Source organism: Aquila chrysaetos, chromosome 8, assembly GCF_900496995.4.
Source record: "Aquila chrysaetos chrysaetos chromosome 8, bAquChr1.4, whole genome shotgun sequence".
In the NCBI taxonomy this organism is placed as follows: Eukaryota; Metazoa; Chordata; class Aves; order Accipitriformes; family Accipitridae; genus Aquila; species Aquila chrysaetos.
This window is the reverse complement of record NC_044011.1, coordinates 25,971,315-25,998,306: the sequence shown is the minus strand read 5'-3', so window position 1 is coordinate 25,998,306 and position 26,992 is coordinate 25,971,315. Positions and strand designations below refer to the sequence as shown.

The window sequence follows — 26,992 nt, the reverse complement described above, 5'->3', positions numbered from 1 at the left end:
AGACTTACACCTCAGATTGCCCTGCTAGTTTTTCAGGCAATTATCTATTGCCTGTCCTTCTGGCAGGCACACTGCTATCTTCCCCACTGTATTTTCATTTTGAGAGTAACATCAATCCACAGTAAGTGCCTGCTACAGACTTGATGCTTCTCTGTGGAAATTTTAAGCTTTTAGTATTGTTTAAGAGAGAAAGAGGTCTTAATGCCAACTCTCCATACTGAGAATATCAGAAAAACTCCAGTCATTTATTAGCTGGGGCTTTAGCATTCCCTGCTCTTCTAACTCCTTCCTGTTGGTACATACAAAGTCCATAGGGTACCTGGCGGTCCTGGTCACCCATCATCCAGATAAGAGTGCTTCTCCAGCCAGCATTGCTTGGTTTCTTTTGCAGAAAAACCTGGGACATGAGGTAGGATGGCACACATGCAGGCTTCAGCTCAGCATGGTATCAGGATGCATATAGTATTCCCAGAAAATGGTCATGGGCCCCAGATATGGACATAGCTATAAAGATCTCTGCAACAGAGCAGCAACATAAAGTCCTGCAGCTCGGACTGTCCAATCTACAAGAGAATTAAATGGCTTGACACTTGTCAGCACCTACAGCCTGCTCCAGTTTTGCTCCTAAGAACCTAGCTGAAGACCAACGCTCTGCTGAGGTTTGGAAGAGGTGCTGCTGGGGAAAGAGACGAAAACCCATCTGTGACTTGGGATGTCCCTGCAGCTCCTACCCAATAATGCCTGTGGCCTTGGGTTCAACTCACTGCATGAGAGAAGAGCAAGTGGGTGAGATGTGTTGGGAAGAAGAAAAGACAAGCCTGTCTGAAATCAGTAGAGAGGACTGGGGAACCATGGTCCTATAAGTTGGGGGGGGCTCAAGGGCACATGACAAGTGCAGTGCTCGGGGGCCCAAGATGCCTGGGTCTGGGTGAAATCAGGCACATGTGGCACAAGGATGGGTGTTAGGAGGGAACAGACCCTGTGGCACAGTGTGGATGTAGTGCTTGGAGGAGTGAGAAGCTGCAGCGCAAGGACTTGGGGATTTGGGGCCTGACTCACTGGGTGGCGATGGGATTTTGAGAGACTTCAAGAACTTGGCCATAACAACAACATGGGGTGGTCATTAATATGTAGGGGGCTGTGCTTCCAGCCTTCCCATGCTATTTATTAGGGACTTACAAAGCTACAGGAAAGCAACAGGGAGCAACAGTACATGAGATGTGGGGATGGAGGGGGAGAGGGGGGGTGAAAGGTTAGACTCCAGGGAGAGGGAAGCCTCCTCTTCAGTGGGGACAGAGAAAAAAAGAGAGGAAGAACAGCTGCAGCCTCAGCAGCCACTATGCTGCACCAGTCAGAGAGAAACTCTCTTTCTTATATTTGCATATGCATATTTTTGCATCTCCTAATGAACCACACTTTCCTCCCTCATTTCCAGTGCCAAAAGATTATTAATTCCTGAAGTCTGTTCTTACCTATTCCTTCCTAGCTGTCCTGCATGCATTTTTTAATATGTATTTATTTAGGAAGGTTAGTTTCTTGCTACACAGCAGAAATATTTGTGTTAAATCTACTCTATAAAGGCTCTAAAAACGTGAAAAATGCTCTGGAAGCAGAAAAGAAATAGTTAGGAGGAAGGAAGGGAGGCACTGCAAGAAAACTCATTTGCTGCAGCTTATGTCTTATCAATTTAATTCCAGATAAGTCTTCATTTTGCTGTGAAGACAGATGCGATAAATATGTTAATGGCAGATTTTGATAGTTCAGTTTGTAGAACTGCAAAGCCCGATGGAAGTGATAATTTTTCTTTCATTTTAATTTTGAAATAAAAAGCAAGAAAGCAAGAAAGTTCCTGATATCGTAACACTGTAATGACTTTTTGAAGGATAATGGACCTTAGCACAGAATGACGATTAACTATCATGCCCTGATACTTACTATTTTATTAAATTCCAGTTTCCCTGGCTGGAATTCTCTCAGCTTTCTTGCCAGAGCCAAGCAGATTACTGCCTGTGACTGACTTTTCCAGTTTCACATTCGTAAAGATATTGAGCAGCAATCCTAACTTGAAGCTGGTGAGTATTTTACAGATACTACTGTTGCCCAGGCTAGATACATGCCTAAGCCAACCACTGAAAATAGCCTTGGATGTAGCTAACCTCTCTTACTGTTTATCAGGAGCCAAATACTGTCTTTCTAAATTTCCTTTAGCAGTGCACTTAGTGCCCTTGGGGTATTACGAGCATCAGGACTAAACTGTGGCCTTCCATGCCTTGATTACAGTTCCCCAAGTATTAACATGCACCTAGCAATATTTGGCATGGGCTCTTCTTTGATTGTTTCCATTTAAAACAAAGCCATTGAGGGACATATATTAACACCTTCTTAAATCTGTAGGATATTTACTGCCAGAACTGTGTTGGCAATTTCTTTCAATCTGTTAATCACATAGTACTGTGTCAGTCTCCCAGCTGAACAGGTAATTCTGATGATAGGCAAAAAGAAAGCTAGAAAACTTTTGCTGCTTGAATCCCCTTGAAGGGGAGGAAACTGTAGGTAGGAGGTAAAAAGCCTGAGGAAATCTTAGGAAACAATTTTTGAGCCTTTTCTGTTCAGGGTCCCACCCAAAACATTATTCTGGAATTACTAAGTGAAAACTTGGTTTGTTATATTCACCATGGTATTTCTAACTGTGAAAAGAACAAGCACATCTGGCTTGTTCTTTTTAAATTAATTTTAATTTCAAGAAGATGAGGTCCTGACTGGTTCCTCTCATGGGAACTTCTCTCCAGGAACAACTTGGCAAGAGAGTGACTTGCTCCATTCTCAAATCAGTAGCATTAACTGCAGGGTTTTATTAGGTCATTCTCATTTTCTAGCTAAGCTCACAAATCAGAAACTGAATGGCATAAACTATTTAATTCAACATGGCAGTTAGAGCTCCCTGAGGACATTATTCCAATGAATCCAGTGAGGAAAACGTGGATTTCTTGTGAATGACTACTTGTATCCCAAGTTTTACCGTTAGACAAAGGGTACAATTGTTGTTTGACTGTCCTCAGCTGGGGGTGCAAAGTCAGTAGGGTTTGTGGGTAGAGGTGATACTAGTTATTAGATAGATATCTGATATTGATATTAGAGAGATATATCTGAAATATAAGATTAATTTCATCATTCAATACATGCTATTTCATTTCATGTGTTTACTTTGCATGTATTTTCTTGGGATTTTTCTTTCTTTATTCAGTTAACAACTAATACAAAATTGCAAACATATGTGGCCTGGATGTTTCTTATCCAAACAAAATGATCAGGTGAGAGGGAAAGGGAAAGTCTACACTGCACTGTGGAGAAAAGATGAGAGATCCCCAGGCTCTGGAAGTGAAAGCTGTGTCAGCAGGAGCCAAGCCAACTTAATTAGCCCTGCGAAGAGACTGAGCAGAGTGCTTGGTTAATGCAGCTATATTTTGTTTGAGAATTCATCTGTTGTCCCTGGACTTTGCTGAACTGTGCAAACATCCATGTCTCTACAGCATTGCACCTTGCACGCAAGCAGAGCCAGTCCTTGCACTCATCTGAGGTTCCAGTCCATGCTTGCTGTTAATCTCATACAATTCAGTGACTAACATGACCAAAAGTACACAGTGAAACATACAGTCCTGCTCCTGGGCCTAGTGTTCCCTTACCAAGGTCAGAGAACAGCAGGCAGAGACAGCTGGAGCCCCTCTGCCCTCACAGCCTTGCTGTGAGCTAAGAGGCAATCAAAGCAAGCTGTAGCTAGAGGTGACCCACCCTTGCAGAGCATCCTCAGGTATTGGCATAAAACAGCCAGATCTTAGTCCTCTGTGGACTCATGCAGCAGCAGCATTTAATCCTGGAGCACCAAGCACAAGCAGAGCTTCCCAACTGGTGGGCAAGGAAGCCATTCACCACCCTCCAGCAAGCAGCCAGAGCTCCCTAAACATCAGGCAGGGAGCTGCCTGCAGGAGCAGCACGGCAATTCATGCAGCACTAAAGCTTATTCCAGGCTGCCACCTTGTCAGGCTTAAGTTCAGCTCATTAGGATGTTCGTCTGTTATTTATGCAAATAAGTCTATGCATAGCCACAAAATATGCAAAGAGGGCCATTTATCAGTTTGGCACAATTTCCAACTTTCTGAACCCTCAGGCATCCCTGATACATGTAGAAGAAAATGCAGTCTCCCCTATTGCTACGGCTGGCAGAGAGGCCAAGGCAGAGCCTATCTGCTACCATCCATGTCCTCTCAGAGGATTCATGGTGCTCGGGATAGAAAAGATAATGCATTCTGTGTGACTTTAAATCTATTACGTTACAGCTCAGGATGTTTAATCTTATGAATAAGGGATCTCTATTTGTTTCACCTTTCCAGGGAAGGAGATTTACGAATCAGCGTAACTCTAAGCATTCCGATTGCGGTTTATTATTTGTTGTCATGGTTTAAGCCCAGCTGGTAACAAAGCACCACCCACCCCCCAGCCACGGTGGGACAAGGAGAAAATACAAAGGCAGGCTCATGGGTCGAGACAAGGACTGGGAGGGATCACTCATGACTTGTGGTCACGGGCAAAAGACAGGCTCAACTTGGGGAAGAAACAAAATCAATTTAAGTTACTACAAATCAAAACAAAACAAGGATATTAGGAAGTAAACCCAAACCTTAGAATACCTTCCCCCCACCCCTCCCTCCTTCCTGGCTCAACTCCACTCCCAGTTCTCTCCACCTCCTCCCCCCAGCAGCACAGGGGGACGGGGAATGGAGGTTGGGGTCAGCTCGCCACACGTTCTCTGCCGCTCCTGCCTCCTCAGGGGGAGGACTCCTCACTTGTCCCCTGCTCCAGCATGGGGTCCTCCCACGGGAGACAGTCCTTCACAAACTTCTCCAACGTGAGTCCTTTCCACGGGCTGCGGTTCCTCACAAACTTCCCTGGCGTGGGTCCTTTCTGCGGGCTTCAGTTCTTCCCAAACTTCCCTGGCATGGGTCCTTTCCGTGGGCTGATCTTCAGTCACACACTGCTCCAGCGTGGGCTTTCCCATGGAGTCACGGCCATCCTGGGGGGCCTCCGCTCCACCGTTCACCTCCACGGGCTGGGGGGGGACAGCCTGCCATCTGACCACGGGCTGCAGGGACATCCACCTCCTCAGGCGCCCCTCCTCCCCCACCGACCTCGGTATCTGCAGAGGGGTTCCTCTCACATTCCAATCCCCTACTCACTGCAGGTTTCCCCTCTTAAATCTGCTCTCCCACAGGTGTTGCCACCATCACTGATGGGCTCAGCCTGGGCCAGAGGCGGGTCCGACTTGGAGCCGGGGGAGCTCCTAGAAGCTTCTCACAGGAGCCGTCCCTGCGGCCCCTCCCCCGCCACCAAAAAAACCTGCACCACACAAACACATAACATTTGTTTATAACAGGCATGTGACAAAAAAAAGGTCTTCTGGAACAGTCTGCTTAAATGTGCTTCTTGCCTGAACAGCTGCAGTCTAAGGTCGCTCTCACTCATGAATGTGCAGGAACCTCAGCTCATCCCTCTCCTGCCCTTTTCACTGTCTTCTCACTTCAGGAAAGTATTATCTTCTGCAGAAGTCTAGTTTAGACTCAGCATCTACCTGTTGCTCTCCACACTCAGCCATTAGTAACTGCAGGAGGTCTGAGTCCTCCTGACAAGGGTACAGGTCTACCAGAAACACACCTTAGGGAATTCTTCCCCAGTTCTCTACCCCAGGCCAGTACCAGCCTGACGACTTGTCTGTTAGCTCCAGGGAACAGTTTCTTGTGTATCTTCCCTAGCCTAACAGGATGGCTTATTTAAGCTGCTACAAGGTTTGCTGTACAAATTGGCGGAAAAGAAGTTTCTGTAGTACAAGTAAAGACAGAAGAAAATGATGCAGCTTTTTGCTGTATTACCCTTATCTGAGGAACCCACCTTACCCATGGACTTCTCCTATGGGCTGTTGTAACCATCTCCCAGGACCTATGTGGAGCTGTGGATATGCATGTGGTCTTGGAATTGGCACTGAGGGGAGGAACACTTCCAGCAGGTAAGGAGAGGTACCCACAAAGGCTCCCCTTCCAGGGTGGCTACAATTGGACCTTAATTTGATAGCAACACAAAAAATTACCTTTCCCTGAACACCCCAAAATACAATTCCATGAGTTACGTTGCATCTAAAGTGCAGCACAATCACAGTGCAGAGACCTGAAAGTATTTCCAGTGTTTTTCCTTCTTCCCCTGTATGGAATTTGTATTTGCACATGAAGGCAACTGCAACATAAGTAAAGCACCTCCTGGACAGTCTCTCTCATTAAAGTCCATCAAGGTGCCTGCCTTAGATTCTTTCAATATATGCAAGAAAATGGTGGTGGGTTGACCCCAGCTGGCAGCTAAGCACCCACCCAAGTGCTCGCTCACTCCTCCCTGAATCAGGATGATGTTCTCATCAGGAGAGAGAGTAGTAAGAGCAAAAGCAAGAAAACTCATGAGTTGAGATAAAGACAGTTTAATAAATGAAGGAAAGAGGGAAAAAACCCCAGTGATGCAAAGGCAGTCACTCACCACCTCCCACAAGCAGACTGACAGCCAGCCAGTCTCTGAGCTATGGCTACCTTCCCAGACCAACCACCCCCTCAGTTTTTATTGCTGAGCGTGGCATTATATGTTATGGAATATCCCTTTGGTCAGTTGGGGTCAGCTGTCCCAGCTGTTTCCCCTCCCAACCTCTTGCCCACCTCCAGCCTACTTGCTGGAGGGGGGGGGCAGCCTGGGAAAAAAAGGAGGCCTTGACACTGTGGGTGCACTGCTGTGCAATAGCCAAAACACTGTTGTGTTATCAACTCCCTTTTAGTCACAGATCCAAAACACAATGTCTTACAGGCTGCTGTGAAGAAAATTAACTCCATCTCAGCCAGACCCAACACAAAAATTAATGAACAGATGCATTGCCTTAGGTTAACCAGGAAGAAAATTGTCCTAGAAGGGGCACTACTTTCTTAACATCAAGTGCTATTCTAAAATGGCTGTCCTTTTTATTCCAAATCTATCTGCCACTTGGGTAAGTGCAAAAACATCCAGTCAAAAATATCTATACAACCTGACTTTCTGTGAATTTAATTCTGCCATTTCCAGCTGAGCAAAATTATCTTTATATCATGAAAACATATGCTTCCCCTTAATAAATATTTAAATACAGCCACTTCAAATCTTTTGTATTGGTGCAGTAAAGGATTATCCATGCAAAATTATACGGCCAAGCTTTCTGCTGTGAGTCAGCGTGGTTCCGTTGTTTTTCATGGATCAATTAACACACACTGGAGATTTTAGCCATTGCTGTCTATAATGGCTAATTTGCCTATTACAGGGAACTGAGAGCCATCTGTGTACGTGCCATAAGGATACACCAGAGAAATGGAGACTGTAAACCAACAGAACATGACCTATGATTGTAAGAGACTCTAAGACAAGGTGTGATACCTTACCTTTGGAGCCTGTAGTACATCAGACACATCTTGCTTAGGCACTGCAAAAACAGGTTTTGGTGCAAGTGTTGGCTTTTTGGGAGGCCTTGGTGGTGGATGAAGGGTTTGGTTTTCATATCTTCGCACCATATAGTATTGCTCTTCGCTGATCTCTTCCACTGTTGTCTTAGTCACAGGTGGTACAACTGTCTGGCCATCTTTGCTGAGCAAATGGACCGACATGTTTAGGCGATACACAGGAATCTCCCAGCTCTCCACTGGACTGCTGGCACTACTGATCAGCAAATAGGAGTCTGTGATTTCTTCTTCAAACTGCAGACCAGGCACAGCAGCCAAGACATCTTCCTCAATGGAAAGGTCCCTCACGGACACTTTGACATTAAAAGGCAAACGGAATTCTTTGCAAATCTCAGAAAGCTGGTACTGTTTCTTGTCATGAATCACTTCCACAAAGCCACCTTCCATATACATAGGGAGGAGCACTTTCTTATATGTATCACTTAGTATTTGTTCACAAGCTAAAACATCTATGAGTTTCTTTCTTCCCTCATACAGAACTTCACTAGTCTGGCATTGCTGAACTAGAAATTGATCTCCAACCGAAACAGAAAAAAGCTCTTTATGAGGGGAATCAAAGGCTTTAGTTGCTACAACATGAAGTTGTTCCTTTTCACTTCTTGCTATCTCTAAGTCATAGGCAGTTGGAAACTCCCGAGGTCGTCTCTTGAACTTTCCTTTGTAGCTCATAGGGATTAAAAAATGTCTTTTAGGGGAATCACTTCTGATCTCAGAGGCTAGGACTCGTGTTGCCTGGTACTTTTTGTAGATGATGATCTCTTTTCCTGTATACAATAAGTTATAAGGTTTTTGGCTTCCTGAAGGCCCTTCCATTATCTCAGCAACCATGGGAAATTCCTTGCTTGTTCTCTCAAATACATCTTCCAAAGAGAGTGGCTGAAGGAAAGAGCTAATATCATAACAGTCTGTTATATCCTTGACTTCGACATCTAGATCTGAGAGGATATGAACTATGTCCTTTCGAACTGAAAAGAAAATGAAATATATTGATTTTTGTTTTCAAACTGACATTGGAATAAAATATACATGTCCTGTTGGCCAGATGCTAAAAGTACCTCCTCTGAGGTGTGCACCTCCGTATGTTAACATGCACAATTAATAGCACCAGTCAAAGTCTAACTGTTTTAATTTGAGATATATGGCTATCAGATACGCAGGAGACCTCACAAAGGAAGAGAGAAACAAGAGGAGATGAGAATAAGGTGTGCAAGTGATCAAAAGTTTAAGAAAAAGGAAAGGGAATGCAGTTCACTATCTTTCTCACAGCACCTCCAAATTTAATCAGCTGTTTGTCTTATCAAACTCTTTTTCTTAAGTACAAGATGTATTTCTATGTTTTAACTCATAGTAACTTATGGTCTCTCCAAAGGCATGGGTGGGGGAACATTTTTAATAAATAAATAAATAGCATTTGAACCCATTAACACATTTCTCCCACAGCCTAGAGAAATAAGACGTTTTGATATTTATAAGAATAATGCAAACATCTATAATTATTAGAAAATAATATCACTTTAAAAAAAAGGAAAAACCTTTGTATAACAAAGTCTAAGCTTATTGTTAATGAATTAAATTTCTCTTATAATGTGGAATTCTTGCATCTTTTTCTTCGTCATCTGGTTTTACTCACTATCAGAATGGAGCCATTGCATTTAACAGTCTGACAGGGAACAACAACTCTTTTATCACAACTGAACTTGCAAAATTTTGGATGTAAAACTTCCAAGCACAAAGCTGACTATGCAATTAAGGCTTGTTTAAGAATTTGGCTCCAGATCAGTGACACCACAGATCACTGACCAGGGCAGTAAAATTTAACAAGCAAATATTTAATGACTCTCTTCAGTAAGACTTATTCTGCATAGACCTGCACACAAGGATAGTATATCCTGGATTCACACTTCCTTGTAGCAGGACATACCAATATTTTATACATAAAGGTTGGTGTCAGATGTATTTTATATGACAGAGTTTTATGACATTGATTCAGGATCTATTTATTCCAACTCTGCTTTTGTCACATTGACACCTTCAGGTGACAAACTTCCTAAGCACCACAAGGGAAAGTCAATGAAGGAGGAATGACTAGTGAAAATGGAAGTTTCCTATGAGTGTTTAGGGGAGTTCCACACACATAATTTGTTCATTATTAAGAATGAGAAGTATTGAGGATTCCTGCCCACAGCCTGTGAAAATGTAATCTGCTATCCCTCTTATCAGGAATCTTTTTTTATTGAATTGTGGATAGTATTTCTTATACTTTATCTTGTATCTATTTATAGTTCTTCTAAAAATGGTGAAAATCCATTTTTCATGGACCACAAGAAAGTAAGTAGTTCATCATGTACCATGAAGCCTACTTTTCAAGTTTGTATTAAATAGTTATTGAGGACATATTTAATGCTTCTTAGATGTTGAACATGCTATGAAACATAAATGGCCATGAAATAAAATCAACAAATACAACTCTCCCTGGAATACCTGATTGGAAGACAAGTGAATACCAAACATTTCTGAATATTCGGAAAGGTTTTTAGAAACATTAAATTCTTATTGATTGTGCACAGATATCTAAGTGGGTATAGGAATACACCTAAGTGAATCCAGCTTTAGGAGGTGGGCTAGATTCCTGAATCTAGCTAGAGTTGTAGAAAATGAAGTATTTTATCTTGTGAAGATACACTTTCCAAGCTCACACATTAAATTACATAACAAGCACAGCTGAATGTCTCATGATAAGCACGTAGCAACTATAGTGTATTGTGCTAACAGTCTCTGCCCACTTTTCTTTCTTTCTCTTTTATCCATTTACTTACATCATTCATCAGAGAAAGCTCAATTATGAAAAGATTTCTTGCTTAATATCCTCATGAATAACATATTTCTGCTAGGATTTCATTTCTATGGAGCTGACTGATTTGCTTCTAGTAAACGCCACAGGCAGCAAAACCTTCCCAGAAGCTAAGCTCCTATCCTGCAAACTTTAACAGGATAGGTGCATCAACAACTAGAATTGTAGCAAGTTTCCATCTACTGCCTGGGCTGTCCTCAAGCAAGGTCAAACATTTTAGCTTAAGCTGTTTTTTTGCTTAGGTAGGTATCTCAGTTCAGAGAGGGTACGCTATGCATGCACACATAGGTCATTACTGCAGCTCGGCTATTCAAGTCACCATAACTCAGGCGAATTTCACTGTGTGCTTATACCCTTGCACACCTTGTAATTTTATTCCTGTGACTAATTTCACTAACACGTTTGAAGTAAGGCACAGATAAAGACATAGGTAAGAACAAACCCCAGCAGTTTCAATGTTTTGGTGGAACAACTAGAACAGTGATAATGTGCCATGGACAAAATAATTTTTTTTTTTTAATAAAAACTTGTAACACAAATTACAGCTTTTAAGGATATTGGGTTTTCTAATATCTTCCTGTTTCCTCATAACCTAGAAGTTTCAGAAATTGTCTGTGAGTCTTTTCTGTTTACATTCTATTGATATTTGTTTCTGCAATAGAGTAAAATAATATGGTTTTACTTCCTGCAGCATCCTCATTCTGAAAAATAAATGGTAGTTGAGTGTGTTACAACATGTAGGTCTATACTCTTTTTTCTACCTCCTAGCTATAGCCATAAATGATCAAGTGGCTTCTTCACGGCCAAAGTCTGAAACACAAAGAAAGAGAATCTGAGAACCGAACAGAATTCCTAAGCTCCACTTTTTCATTATGCAATATATTTTCTTTGAAACAATGATTTAATTGTGGTGATCAAAAAAATGGCAACAGAAAGAAATGCAAGGTAACTATCTGAATTAGCAGCAGATAGAGGAATAAAAAAGGCAATATTATTTTTATCTTTCTTCATCTTGAAACTAGCATCAATGGCAAATATGGGTCAGGAATTCTTGACCACACTGAATCCTTTCTGCCTATTTTAAGCAAATTTTGTGTATTTAAGGGTACTTTGCTATACCAAGATGAACAGGACATTGGCTTTGATTCCTACTTACATTTCATTACTGCCTGCACTTCATAGACAGGCGTCAGAATCAAGCAGCCATCAAAATTCTCAGGGAGTGGATTAGAGGAGTCCCACGTATGTAAAGTATTGGAAAGTTTGACAATCCGGTTTCTGCACTTAGGGATTTTCCATTCTGCAATCTCTTTTAGGGTGTATATCTGGTCATCTTCACACTCGTAGAATTCTCCTTCTTGTGAAAAGGGCAATGTAAAGGAATGAGACTGGTTATTTCTGACCACACCACAGTTCACAGCCATCGTTCCATTGACCTCTTCCACTGAGTTGAAGGTGATCTGCTCACCGTGTTTGATGGTGATGTTTGCCAATTTTATATCCTCAGGGCTGTAGAAACACGGATGGCCAAATCTAGTTGGCCCAATAGAGACTTTTCTTGTAATTTCTTCAATGCTGACATATGGAGTTTTATCTGCCACAACCTTATACAGACCTAAGAACAGAAAACCTTTATTATAAAAAGGGAAATATATGAAGGAAGCCATGCCAAATTTTAGACTGTGAATGCAATAAAAATGGTGAGCAAAGCACATCAAACAATTCATAGCTGACAGTTTGCTAGAAATGTGACTCTATAAAGATAATATCAACTACATGATACAAATCATAGGTAGCTGGAATTAGCCCTTTCTACTCTGCAGGTAATTTCTGACATCCAACATTTTTACGTCCATGGTAAAAAGAGAAAAAAGTTATTTTCTTTGCTACAGAAAAAAGGAAAATTATCTTAAATTCTTATCTGTCTTCTCAGGAAACCAACCTTTAAGAAAAAAATGCAGACGTGGTATGAGGAAGAGCAACACTAACGTGATCAGTGAAATGCAGGATAAAGTTTCTGGCTAAACATTGTACTATGTATTCTTCCACACACAGACTGGGGATTCCTAGACCAAGTATGTTTAAGGACACATCACAAATGAAAAAGTAGTGCCTACAGATAAGAATGAGCAAAGGAAGTTGATTTTAGCATATCTGATAGCCCAGACCACCAGATGGAGTAATCCAAAGTTTGGGTGTTGCAGCACTGTGCCCATCACAAGGCAATTAAAGTGCTGAAGTACTGCAAGGCAGAAGCTGCATCCGAGCTTCCCTATCCCCTAGGGACATTATTATTTCATGTTAATCATGCCCCTTGGAGCTGTCTCATTAAGAGTCCACATTGCAAGAAAAATACATGCATTTCTATATTTGCATGACTGTTTTTATAGAGGAAGATGAAGTGGATGGTTTAGAGGACTAAACAGTAGGCTTTAGCTGAACTGTATGATTCAGCTGTCTCCTTCCCCAGACATGGCAGTGTGAATGCTGCCTCGTGGAATTACACTGCAGCTTCCTGGGACAGGCATCGACTAAAGCTCTCTTCCAAGTGAATATAACTGAACGTAGAGGTTATTGCTAGGCCGAGTTTGCAAGCCAGGAGACCCACACAAATTAACTGGTAGCTACAGCTACAGCAACAAAGCAGCCAAGCTCCCTGGGAGATGCTTTGCTCCTTCCTTCCCCCGAAGCCAACTAGCAGGAACCCTATGGCCTCTGCTGCTCCACACTTTTGCCTCCTCTGGACCACAAAAAGGGCATCGTATCTTTGTGGTAAAGGAATACTCCCACCTTGGCAGTTACGGAGCATGGGATGGGGACTCAAGGATTGCTGCTTGGCACTACTAAAGGCTCTTTCATGGCAGCTCCTCATCTCATGAGTGGTTTCTGCCATGTCTACAGGGTTTAAGTGTCCCATCCACCTGCCCCCAGTTGCCTAGTGTGGGAACTGGGTCCACACTGGCTATGACTCCCTTCTTGTGGGGACCAGAGTGTGAGAAAACGGTAGGATGCCCCAGCAGATACCTGGGTCTCAGCAAGGTGGGATGCTGCCAGAATGCAGTTCCTGTTGGATGTTGGGAAGATGCTCATGCCCTTCTTTAGACCTCCTCTGATAGTGGGATTGTTCAACAAATTAGATCGGAGGATTGCTTCAGTTAAAAATAACCTCCAAATTGCTTATTTTCTCCCACACCTTTTCCCTTACTGAGTTTCACCTACCAACCACAATCAACACAACTGAGTGGCCTGCATGGAGGCAGAGGCTCCTTAAGATTATATTCTTTAAAAAGCATATATCAAACCATTCCCTCCACCACAACAGCCATATTTATTTATTTTTTGCCACAGAATTGGTGTGATTCTTGTTTCACTGTAACAAAACCTGCTATTTTCACTTCGTAGCTTTAGCACCCTTCTTGTTAAAGGAGATGCTATTAAGATTCTGTCTGTTGAGTAGCTTTTAACTGAATTTATCGCCAGATTGGGCATGTTTGGTTCTAGGTATCCCACTAGGATCTGTGGCAACTAACAGCTCTGAGGGCTTGTCAGCAGCCTAAACAGTAATAGCTTTTTTGATCTACTGCAGAGATAGTCACTAGTTGTGCCTATGCAACTGCTTTCTGCAGTTCTGTGCCTTCACAGTTGTCTGTATGACAGTTAGCTTTTCCTGTGTGAAATTAGTATCCTTGTGCAAATACATCCTCTACATATATGTCCTCCCTGCAGGACTGCGGGAAAGCCTTCAGTCCTTTTTCTGGGCTGCAAGGAAGCCGCATCCATGAATGTAACTGCACAAATACGAAGCACAACTTCAACACACTTTTATTTCTTGCTGGTATTTTTACTGTTTCTCACAGCCGTTTTTAATGCAATTATTAATAAGCAAGTTAGCTACCTCATTCCTAATCACTACTGGAGCTGTCAGTGTAAATCAAGACAAACTGGTTCACCAGCATTTAGAAAATATCGCAGTGACAAGGCACCTATGACAAACTGAAATTGTGGAAAAGACAGCTTCCCCCAAACAGTGTTCCAGTGTCACGCTTTGCAAGCACAAGATGGGCATCATCTCCTGGCAGTGCTGGGAGAAAGCAAATAAGAATATTCTTCATTAAAAAGTGTCTTCAAAGTACATATGATGTATCCCAAAGGCAATAACTATGTTTACCCATCTGTGATACAGGAGCACGTGCATTGCCCCTAGAAAACCTCCAGAATTGCATTACAAAGCCTCCATAAACTATGTTAAAAAAACACTCCCAATTGAAAATATTTGGCTATGTACAGGTATGAGAAACATTCTTCTCCTCTATGAGTTTGACAGTAGACTCAGGCTCTACTAATTTTTGCTGGGACTACATAGCTATTTGGAAGCCAGCTATTTCAGCAACAAACTGATGAGCATCCTGGGTTGGAAAGCAGTTTTCATATGGAAGCATAATTACCAGATCTCACACAAAACTAGACAACTGATTATCCTGTTGGGCTCAAGCAGACTGACTTTGTCAGGGTTGGGAGCCGAAAAATCTTCACCTTCTGTTCTGCTAGTTTTCTTAATTTTGGTAACAGAATGCTTGCATAGACAACTAAAGAGCCATGTGGCCTTGCACCCTTAGCTTCTGTATTGATGAGACCCATGAAATAGAGGCACCTAATAGTGACCTGTTTATGCTTATGAGTATGTAAAGATCCATATGTTTCTCTCCATATAGAAAAGAGGTCATTATATAAAAAGTTATTTTGGTATGATGGATGAAAGCCACTGTGGTTCCTAAAAGTGCCATAATCTGCCATGGTATCTTCTCATAAATGCTCTCCTTGCTACAATATGTATTTAAAAAAAAAAAAACTCCAACACAAAACCCAAACACTGTTATGTGGAACCATTCAGAATCTTATTAAAATAATTATGAATCAAATTACAAACCCAAATGTTTTCCAAACCTGAGACAGCAAGGAAATCTCCGGAGTAGGAGACATATGGTAAGTTGAGATGCTGAAGTTTGGACATTTTGAGTTCAAACAAAAATATTTTTGGACTTTTTCATGAATCATAAAATGACTGACTCAAATTCACTTAGACTTGCCTAAGAGAGCTTGGTAGACTTCTGGGAGGAAAGACAGATGGAAATAGCAAACCTGGAAAAAAGTCCAGCTGGTTTACTGACAGCTGGCATTATTGCTCCTATAGACCTACTTTCTAAATGTAATCTGGTCTACAACCAAAGTGCACTGATGGCCAATAGTTTTGGGGAAAATTACAGGCAGAGACCCCAATAGTTTGGGGGAAAATTACAACTAGAGACAAGAATAACTACACATACATAATAACTACAGGAATGTATAACCATCATCACACTCCATGAACACTCTGCAGCTAATAGCATTTCACTAGGTGAAGTGCCTGCCTAGCCATAATACGATAATTAGTAAGCCCCAAATCTATTCAGCTCATCATTTTCAAGAAAAGTTTTAGGCACTGATGTACACACTGGTAGAGAGAGGGGGTTTGGGAATCTGAAAAAATTATTTTTACTGGTATGGGAGAGAAAACAGCCCAAGGATCACCCATTTAGTCCTGTAGGAAAGCATGTTTTGATAGAGCGATTTTTTTACCACCTATTTACAGAACAGCATATGCAGCTCTCTTTTACTGGTTATAGAGTGATAAAGTGTACTTCCCTGTAGCTTTATAGACTTCCCATTTTCAGTCTTAATTAGAGTCCTGAAGGAAAGGAGTATCCTTTTTATTCTCTCTTTTTCCTCTCTTCCCTGCTTCTGTGGAAGTTTTTTTTCTGAGAAAACCAGTAGTTAGGCTCACCTAGTAGAGCAGGAAGTAGCCTTCAAGGAAAAAACAAAAAAATAGCAGAAAGACCTTCTGTCCCAGACTAGCAGTTTCTGTTCCCCAAGGTAATGCAGAAGAGTGGTAAGAGCTCAGTTCCCAACTTCTCTGGAGCTGACTTGATTGCTATTCCTCTTTCCCTCACCTCCACCACTCACTGTGCTACCTCCTCTGCTCCAGCATCCTCCTCTCCCCATCCTGCCCCAAAGACCATCTCTCCTATCTCTCCATCATCTCCTGTCGAGATGAGCCTTCTAATGCCTAACCCCCGTCCTTCCACATGTGTTGCGTGGCCACAGACAAGTCTCCTGTCTTGTGGCTCGCAGAGGATGAGAGCTCAAAGGGACAGTTGTGCTCAGCTATGTATTTGTCAGTCCACGTAGGAATGAGCAGCAGCAACTGCCAGGGACCTCCGGAGAACAGGACAGCCCAGCAATATTTCTGCAGAAGAAGGAATATAACAGAACACTATGAAATCATTTGTGCGGGCATGCAGTTCGGGTGTTGTGCAAATTACCGGTCTTTGCTGATTTGTTAGTAGTGAAAACTGGAGTTCAAAATGCTGTTAGATGTAGCCATTGAAGTGTCTAGAGTAACAGCAGACTTCATTTTTTACCCAGTGTATGAGCATAGAAAGAATAGCCTGGCCCTCTGAGGCATGAAAAAGAACAAATTAGGATGAGGATAAAATGAAATAACACAGATAGTGAACTTGCGGTTGCAGCGGTTTCTCTAATGCAAAGGGCAGATTAGGCCTTTATCAAGGATCTGATTTGCCAGAGCAGAAAAAAGGAATTCTGTAGACAGCAAATACATTCAGAAAGACAAAGAGTAAGGTTCGTTTAAAGCCAATGAGCCCAGTTCTTCGCTCAGAGAGACGCTATCCCCAGAGTTAGAAGCGTTGCTTATTTATGCCAGCATGCACACGGTGAAAGGATACATGAGCCCGTCACATGCAAATGATAACTCACAACAGAGGAAATGGAAAATAACATCAAAGCAAAAGATTTCTTCGCATCAACACTGGCAAGAAAGCACTGTACATACAATGTAAACACAGTGCCAGACTCCTAGAGACCTGCAGAAATTTTTATTTAGGTAAGTCAATGGCAGTGTGAAAAAAATCATCTCCAGTTAGGTTCTGTGCTTTGTTCTGGAGATGGGGGCAAGCCAGCAATGCTCTAATACAATGTTTCATTCAGAGCTTAGCATGTGTACGTAATAAAGTGAAAACGAAAAAGGTCAAGAAAAAGCAGAGACTGGGACATCTTGACTTTGTAAAGCAGAATCATTCTTCAGCTAAGAACTAAATTAGAGAAATGGCAAATTTACATCTTACCCAAAAAACTCTTGAATGCATAAGAGTACATATACAGAGAGAAACAAGAGAGCGGTGCTCCCTGTTGGGCTAATAAGTGTCATTATGCCCCTCTTCAGTGCTGCTGTTCAGTAATACCCATCATGTGGAGGACAATAATGATAAATTTCAGCAAAATGAACTCTGAATTTATTTTTCCAGTGAAATAACCCAGTTTTCTAGAACGCTGGTTGGGAGACTTCATAAGTATGCATGCAAATTGTAGTGATTAGACCAAATTTGAAAACGTGCTCAATAGGGCAACAGCATCCAAATGCCAAGTTGTAAAATTGATCACTTGAATGCAAACAAACCCAGAATCACCAGGGTTCAAGCATTTGAAATCACAAGTCACTCCATTCTAAATATCAGGAGACTCAACATTAATAAATATAGGATTACTTTTATCACTCAGTTGAGTTGGATATTTTAGCATTCAAATGTTCAAACTTATCTGCCAATCAAGATTTAGAATATGACTTCTTATATGTATATATACTTTAGAGATAGAAGAAATTTTAATAATAGCAAAGAAGCTTGGATTTCAAGAAAAATACCAAGTATCTTGAGAGTTCACAGCGCAGCAGTACTTCAATATCTCTAGATAGCCACAGATAATTAAAATGTCTTTGATCACTACATTTGGGCCCTGCTAGTGCTTGAAAATGGCATTCCAAAAAAGTCTTTTAATAAGTAGTCGTACAAATTGTTCTGATTCACTGAGTAAGAAAAACATGAAAATAAATTGAGGATCTACTGGGGAAAGGAAACTTATATAAAAGACTATTTCAGAGAGAAATCTGTATTTTGGAGATGGAAAATGAAGGGATGGCAGAAGACATTTTCCTGTGGAATTCAGATGAAACATTACACTCCCATGTACTTTTACAATTTATTTGCTTCAAGAAGTGTGCTTTGTCTCCCTCTGCAGAAAAAGCACATACCAGTTTGGGCACTGGCATAATCTAAACCATTTATATGCATGTGCTCACGTTCTCACATGCTCAGCAACACGTTAGAAGAACATCAATGAGCTTACTAAGTCAAGCACTCAAACACTAGAAAACACTTATATTATGTTTCCCTGTGCAGCGTCAATTTAACCTCCCATGTGCTTCCAGTACAATACAGTGTTAATTAAATGTTTACATTCATTTTTTTCTCTACAGAACTGTAGTCTCATTCAGTGCATTAGCTAGACTGCTGGCCAAAGTGAGTCCTGGAAGTGATCTCAGGCTCTCAAGGGCTGCTGTGTCCTGTGTGTGCTCTGTCCCTGTGTTTCCTACCTGCAGGTGTCCAGTCACTTTCTCTCCCAGACATACACAGGCTCCCTCCCACATTCCACTGGTCTCCTTGTGCTGTTTTCCAGCCTGCTTGTCTATATCTCGTCTCCCCGAGGGGCTCCCATTACCTCTGCTGCCTGCAAGACTCCTAGAGTAGGAAATGCCCTGCATATATATGTCTGTGTGGGTGCAGACCTCCTCTGATGATGGTAACCACCTCCACTGCCATCTCCAGTCTCTGATCTTTGCACATCAAACCTTCATCCTTCTGCCCTGCTCCAAGGTCCAATCTTTTTCTATCAGTTTCCTAACCTAGCTTGCCTCCTCCACTTCCCACACACGGATACTCACAGTCCAGCACTTCTCCCTCTGCACTTCAGTCACTTCCCTATTTAACACAGCTGGGCCCTATAGTGCAGGAATTGAGATGAGAGCAGAATTGAAAAATGGATTAATATGACATGTGATGAAGTCTTGGCCAGCTCTCCCTAACAAGGCCACATGAACAGAGGAAGATACGTTTCAAATAACAAGTCAGTACCACACGCCAAATTTCAAGTCCATCTTGTGAAATATGAATATTTTGGGACTTCTCTATAGAACAGTTGAAGTGTTTTTTAAGCAGAAAACCACATCCATTTTCCTCTAATCCTGTTTCCAGGCATGGAGCAGCCACTTTGGCCACTGGAATTAAAATAAATCCTTAAAAACAAAACAAAACAAAACAAAACAAAACAAAGTATTCAAAATATTTTATATCCAAAATAATAAAACAAAAATATAGTAATAGCAAATAAATTATAGTCTGAGCACACAGCAAGGAAGATTTCAGCTCTGACAAAGTTTGTCGAAGTCATAAGTAACTGAAAAGAAGATTTTTGTAAAAATTCTTACACTGAGTGACCTCAAGTATAGGAAGCATTACTACCAAAGATTATAACATTAATAAAGTTTATCCAGGCTTGAAAAAGCACTGTAAGAGTTGAAATTTAAAAATGAATGGATTGTGTCTTGTGCCATCTGATAAAATTTTATCCTTGACAGCTGAGTTGTAACCTCAAAGAAATATCAATCAAGACAGCAAATCAATGAAGTGAACAAAGGTACTCAGGGTTAAAATTCCTCAAAAACATGTATTCATGAAATACTATACCAGGAAAATTTAGTGGTAATTCCACTTTGGCTGAAAACCGGCTGACTTCATTATTCTCACAGATACTTGCTATGAGCTTATTAATTTTGAAGCCAATAACTTTAATGACTTCTCCTGTTGACAGGCAGCATTCATTTCCAAACATTTCATAGATGGAGCCTGAAAAGAAATACAAAAGGAAAGAAAAACATTATTCAGCTTTTTCTCACTTTGTCAAGTGTTTTTACCTCTTTGAATGAAAGTGAAAATACTTAAAATAAGTTACATGAAATAATACTTATCCTGTGATAACTAACCTAATTTTCATTTTCTTCCTTAGTGTCACGAGAAAATCCATCTTGTGACTTCAGTGACCTCTAGATCAGCTCTATGTGTACACTGTTCTTACACGCACGTAAAGGAGAATAAGGTCTGAAGAACCTGCATTTCCAGTTATTAGACCAAAACAAAACAAGGTGGAGCATAGGATCGCCTGGGTCATCAGGAGCTGCCTCCTGAAGTCAGCAGGCAGCGGAACCTGGACAGGAAAGATGCCTCTGCAGAGCACGGGGCATAGCATATCCCATAGGAAACAACAGACTACAGCAGAAGACAAAAAACCATAAACCCTAGAAGGTGCCCAGGGAGAGGCCAGGAGACATCAAAGTGCAGCCAGCATTTGAGCTTTCTGTGGTAACAGAAAAACTGAAGAAAGTACAAGAAATTGGAAAACTGGCAAATTAACAGCGGTAATTTCTACCCCATGCTGAAACAAGCCTACTGATTCTGACCTGGCAGCAAAAAAATTCCTTTTTTGTCTGTTATGTTCAGAAGTTTGAGAGCACAAACAAGGCAATCCAACCAAGTGTTTCAGAGCTTCCACAGTAAAACCTGGAACTGCAGCTTGCCCTGCCAGAACTAACCCTCCCTTCTCCATTCCAGCTGTGATCAATAGCTGCTGTTTCAGAAGTGGGGACAGGGGGAGAAGAATAAAGCAAAACAAAACAAAACAAAAGCCAAGTTATGCAGAAGAAGGAAAATTCTTCCTGGTCGCCACAGGAGATTAGCAGAAGGTTTGGGGCATGGGATCAATCAGCTATATATAAAGGCAGTGCAGTAAACACATGGTGTTCCATTTGTAGATAGAATTGCATTGAACACAGAACATCAGAAATGTTGACTTTAATGCTAGCTTCCATTCTTCTCATGCTGTGCAGTTCCTTCCAAAAACTTACCAAGCTCTGTCCTGAAGCATTGTGGAAGTACCCTTTCTGGAATCCCATCTCAGAATTTCATCTCCCTCTTGGTGAGAAACCTTAGTCTCATTTCCACTCCCAATGCATTGGTGAGTGTATTCATTTGCTCTGCTACTAACATTGCTCTGCTACTTTACTCAAAATATTTTTTTTCTCATTTCCATTTCTCCCTTCCCCAAAGGGTTTGCAAGGTTAATTTTGCCCTTCTCTGGTCACATTTTTGACAAAAATCTAGAAGAAACAAGTTCTTTTTATCTCCTCTGAGAAGACAGCTTTTCCTTCCCACAATCCTTCTAATAGCCCTTTCTTGCATCTTGTTCGGTTTAAAGTCTTTTCTTTTTTTTTTTCCCTCTTAACCTAGGTAACCAGAATGGTCTCAGGCAATGAGAGATTACTTAAAACCTGACCTCTGGCTATATAGTAACAATCAAAAATTGAGATGGCCTGTACTGAAATATTGCCATTGCCTGCAGAACTCACTTCCTACAGAAAGTAACATTCTTTACTCCACAGATCTCCTTGCAATTGGTGGGGATAAAAAAACCCACAACTTTTTGTTTGTTTGTTTGTTTTTGCCAGGTGTCATATCAGAAATGCAACTGTCAGCCAAGTGATTTTCCTAATGCACACTCAAGATCATTCCAGTCATGACCATAGCCTGGGCTAATAAGCATCTCTTACTGAGTCTGGGATATATTTATCAACTCTGCTGCAGCACTTGCAGGTGACAAGCACTTGGTTACCCCCTTGGCCTCACTGGAAGTCACTGGGAGACCAACCTGAGCAAAAGTTGCTTTGGTTTTAGCCTAAACCCAAAGCCTCAGTAGAGCACCACAGAAAAATGGGTTCATGTCAGGACAGGAGGATGAAGGAGAGTAACACTGAGCAACTGGTTAAGTACTCTGTTGTGAAGACACGTCCAGGCAACCCTGTCTGTTGCTTGTGCAATGCTCTCACAATTGAGATGATAGACAGCAGGAAATCCCCAGCTGCTCCCCTGAGGAAGGCAGGTACGATGTACATTTTTAACCCTATGTAGAAGAAACTAGGTTAAAAAAAAAAAAATTAAAAAATCATGTGGTGGATGCTTTTGGTGGGTGGATATAACAACATTGCCTGGTTTCCCTTGCAGAGAATCCTACACAGGATCAAGGGAACTGTTGTACTTAGGCTCTAAACTCCCCCAGCAGGCTACTGCCTTTCTGTTGCATACCAGGATGATGATTAGCACAGAGGTATTCTGGATTATATGCCACACAAATATCAGCCACAGTCAGGTGAAAGAACGTGCTGTTTATGCATCCTTTCAACCTATCTGGTACTAAGCAGAAGACCAAGGGAGCTGCTGCCCTTTAACTAAAAAAGAACAGTCTGACTTTCTTATTGTAAAGATATGAAAAGTGCATAGTTGTTTGCTCTCCCTTTAGTCCCTGAGCAATTCAACATTGACTAACTCAGATGTCTCCACTGGATATTGCTACAGCTCCCGTCAGTAGGCTGGCTGCTGCTCTAATAAACACATGAGGAATTATCATAACTCTCATTGCTTTAGCTGAGCTCCATAGGATATTTTATGACAGTCAGAAAAGTCTGTGTGCAATACTTATTTCATATTAGAGTGAGAGGGAGAGAAAGATTGAGCTGCCACGAAGAGGGTAATATTCCTTTTGTGCTGAACCACCTCACCCCTCACATCAGACACAGTACAGATCACAAACAACCATGATATTATTAGATACAGGGAATCCCAGAGGACCTGGCGTGGTGAGCTCTGCATTATAGAAACATGGAAAGATGAGCAAAGAATTCCAATATTCTCACCTCTCAACAAATATTTGTGAAAACCTACTCAAAATGGGAGCTTGTGGCTTCTAGAGGCTTTTTTTCTTCAGTGCAGATTTAGATCCAGCTTCTCCAGAGTACCTCACTTGAAAATAGACCCCTAGAAACCATTTAACATATGAAAGTAACTACACTGACTAATTATGGGCTTTGGGCACATTTGCTTTCATCTCTGATAGACAGCCTTTGCAAGCGTGCCCCTTGACGCAGCCGGGACCTGCCGTGCACCCACGAGCAGGCAGTGCTGCTCCATACGAGCACAGGCACCCAGCCACGCAGGTTGGGTGGCCTTGCGGACTGTGGCTCCTCTCCAAATAACATGGTAGCTGGAGGAGAGCAAACCAAGCAATTGCCCTGAGGGGAAGAATGGAGCAGTTAAGTGGCTGAATCTCTCAAAAAAATGATGTGTTTGAAGAAGGTCTAACTACTACTTCAGTCTATATCTGCAGCAGAGTGGTGCCACCAGGAAATAAAGAGGGGAGTCAGAGGAGGGCCCTGTTTCTGACCATGGCTGGTTCTGAAGGACTTACTACTTTTATCAGGTTTTCTTTTCCTCAGGCACAATAGCTTAACTGCAAATTATACTACATAGAGTTTGAGAAGTCCTGCCCTCCATCACAAAATAAAAAGTACAAATGGCGCTTGCAAAAAAGTGACAACACTGATCAGTTAGTGACGGGTCCAAGGCTGAAGATCCAATCTGGTAATATCCATGAGAAGAGACTAGCTCTGCCAAACACTCAAAAATAGACGATTGGATGACAGAAAAATTAGCCTTTGACAAAGCAATCAAAATTTGCAAAACATGACAAATGCAGATAAGAACCTACACAGGTAAACAGTGGCTGGCCTGGCACTGTAAAGATGGCAGAGAATCTAAAACACTGCAAGAAAAGGGTAAAATACACAAAAAAAGAAAATCTGCACTCATAAAAGAGAGAAAGTACCTGAGGCAGACAAGCATATGGAGTTCAAGCTGGAGTCTACAAAAAGCATTACATGGAGCTGCAGGCTCTGTTTGAAACATCAAGGGCCAAGATAATGCATTCAGAAAAAAGATGGATTATAAATGCCAGACTGAAAGCCACAAAAGAGTATGCACAGAATAGACACACAGGGCTGTCACAGCACCTTAACTCTCAGGGACTTTTGTCAGAACAAAACATAACATTGTTGTGGGAAACAAATGGATCATTCATCTAAAAGCATTAGTTTTAGAAAAAGTGAGATGAAAATTAAAACTGAAAAAAAAGTCATGATTTTAATTAAAATAAAAAAAAAAAAAGAAAATCAAGAGAGCTGGTTGTCTTAGATCAAAGAAATAAACTATTACATGGGTACATAATCTACTGGCAAAGATAATGCTTTGTAATAATACCAAGTAAAGTGAACCCCTTCTTGATATAAAAAAAGGGGAAGAAAGAAAAGATGTATTTTTTGGCATCGTCAAGAAGGGAAAGGGTATGTTTTAAGTCTTCTAGAAGAGAGGAAAACTTTCAGCAGAGTAGAAGTGGAGAGTGCCCAAGAATCCCAGGACTCATGGCCATAGGACGGTACCTTTCATCCCAGAAGAGAAGTTCAATAAATTGCTCATATAACGACTGAGTAACAGAGGTATGCCACCACATTTTCCATCCAATTAAGGAAGTCAGAGACCAACCTTCAACAGCTTATCAGTAGTAAAACTTACATACGTGAGTGGATCGACAGAGAGATAGATGTGTATATATGTATGTAGGTAGATGTCTACCTAGATGACCATTTTCATGGGCAACTTGCAGGATTTTAATTACCTCCTCCTTTATCAGATCATTTGAAATAGACCAAGAGGTTGAAAGACTATGAAGGTGAGAATCTGGGAGGAGGATGGCTAACAAAATGAGACCGTGATTGCAGAAGCCTCATTTTTAACGACACCAGGATAAAAAAAAAAAAATCATTAAGAAATGAAACTGCCAGCCATACAAGAACAGATTCATTTTGGGGGGGACGACAATTGCACATACAGTATTGATTGTAATTACATATTTGTCTGCAACTAGATTGCCTTAGCCCTGATTTTAGCCCCTGCTTGGTGATTTGCCTGGAATAGTACAATGAAGATTAAATTCAGACAAGAAAAATGTTACCTGTGTGATTTGTCATCTAGGCATTTGCAGCAAATATTTGTGCTGATAAAAGGGAGGGAGGGAAACTGCATGGCTTTCAAAAGGGACAATAAAAATTCTTTTTCCTTTAAAAGCCACAATAATTAGTCTTAAAACATTGTGAAAATACCCGCTGTGTGACAACATGACCCTGAAAGATTTTACTTCAGCTGTGTGATGTGGATGCACATACACAATATATTGAAAAATAAAATTAAAACGGACCTTTTAGTACATTTATTTGTCCTTGCACAACAGTAACTGTATTTTTCCCACTCAAGCCACAAAGAAAGTGTAAGATGTTGAAAATGTAAATCAAGTAACCTTAAGGACTGAATCTTTTTGATTTGAAAAAGATGTATGCAGTATAATGCAAAAAAACATTTTAGCAGAACCCAGAATAAAGCAGCTTATTTACAGTGATCAAACAATGCCCCTGAAGGCTGTAATTAAAGAGCTTGTTGCCTTTGAAACCACCTTTTCTGGATTGTTACTTTGTTCAATAAAAAACACATTTATATCCTTTCATAAGCTCGTGTCTAGTTTGACAATCTATATTAGCAACTGCTGTGATCACATCAAAGTAATCCTAATAATTGGTTCAATATCTTTTTCCTCCATCTTTCCTAAAATGCTAAGCAGCCACACCACCATCCTCTCTAACATGAACCCTTTATTTGATTTATTTGTCATTATAGGTACAAGAAGAGTCTTTTTGTATTAAAAACAACAATATAAAATATAAACACAGTGAATGCATGAGATGGAGGATGTCATTCTTCATGTCAGGGCATATGACAGTACCACTGAGAGAAATATTTTATAATACAAGGTAGAACAGCAAACATCTCAGTAATATTTCCCTTTTTCTTCCCAGCAGCTTAGAGCGCTATTCAATGACTGCTCTCGGAGGGAACAATTCACTGATGCTGATAGGAAGTATGACTCAAAACCAGGTCCATGACTAAACAGCAATAATACATCAGTCGTACGTAAGGCCCTTTTGCTGCATGCCCCTGGGCAGTTTAGCAAGGAGGGCTAGGGAGAGAACGCAAACAAGACAAAAGGCTTCACTAAGGTTGCACAGAGGATCATTCAGCAGGGCTGGAGCTCGAGCCCAGGCTGGCTGACTCCCAGTCTGTCTGTCTGTCTGCTACAGGGTGCTGCTAAGCACTTCCAAATATCCCCCATTCTTTTTCTTTTTCTTTTTTTTTTTTTTTTTTTTTTTTTTAACAAAGACCAAGCTCTTCTAACAAAACCAAATCACTTTGCAGGCCAGACACTAGGCATTGACTCCCTAGCCCCATGAGTTTGCATCCTTGAAGGAAAAAAGTCTCCCTTTCATTTCTCAGTAGCACCCACTGAATTCATTGCAGCTGGCAGGCTGAGCGGTCTTTGAAAGAAGATCCAAAGAACCAGAAACCTGGCTGCTTTGCAGGGAAATGAAAGATCTCCAACATGTCCTGAAAGAGCAGAACTTTGTCCCGATGTCCTTTTCCCAGTGCTTCTTTCTCCACTATTATGTTGTCATCAGTTGCCCATATGGGTGCTGTCTTCCTGGATCAGAGGTGACTCTGTTTCAGGGGCTGATGAAATGGTTCTGCTTTCACATAAAAAGGCCCCTGGTGCAGCCGTTCAGCCAGAATTACAATAGCCTGCTTTCCCCTACGACACAGCTCAGCTGAAATCACTGTTTTATTAAGGCTGCTGCAGG

At 41.3% G+C, this 26,992-nt stretch overlaps 1 protein-coding gene across 1 annotated transcript in view; it reads right to left on the bottom strand.

Annotated features, from left to right (window-relative positions):
- The window catches only part of THEMIS (thymocyte selection associated), an 80,781-nt gene that overhangs the window by 45,204 nt on the left and 8,585 nt on the right, over positions 1-26,992 (bottom strand). Inside the window, exons 2-4 of the mRNA XM_030023567.1 lie at positions 20,055-20,213; positions 11,576-12,034; positions 7,491-8,533 (exon numbers count right to left, since the gene is read on the bottom strand). Coding sequence (XP_029879427.1) covers positions 7,491-8,533; positions 11,576-12,034; positions 20,055-20,213 — 1,661 coding nt within the window. The remainder of the gene's footprint in view (positions 1-7,490; positions 8,534-11,575; positions 12,035-20,054; positions 20,214-26,992) is intronic.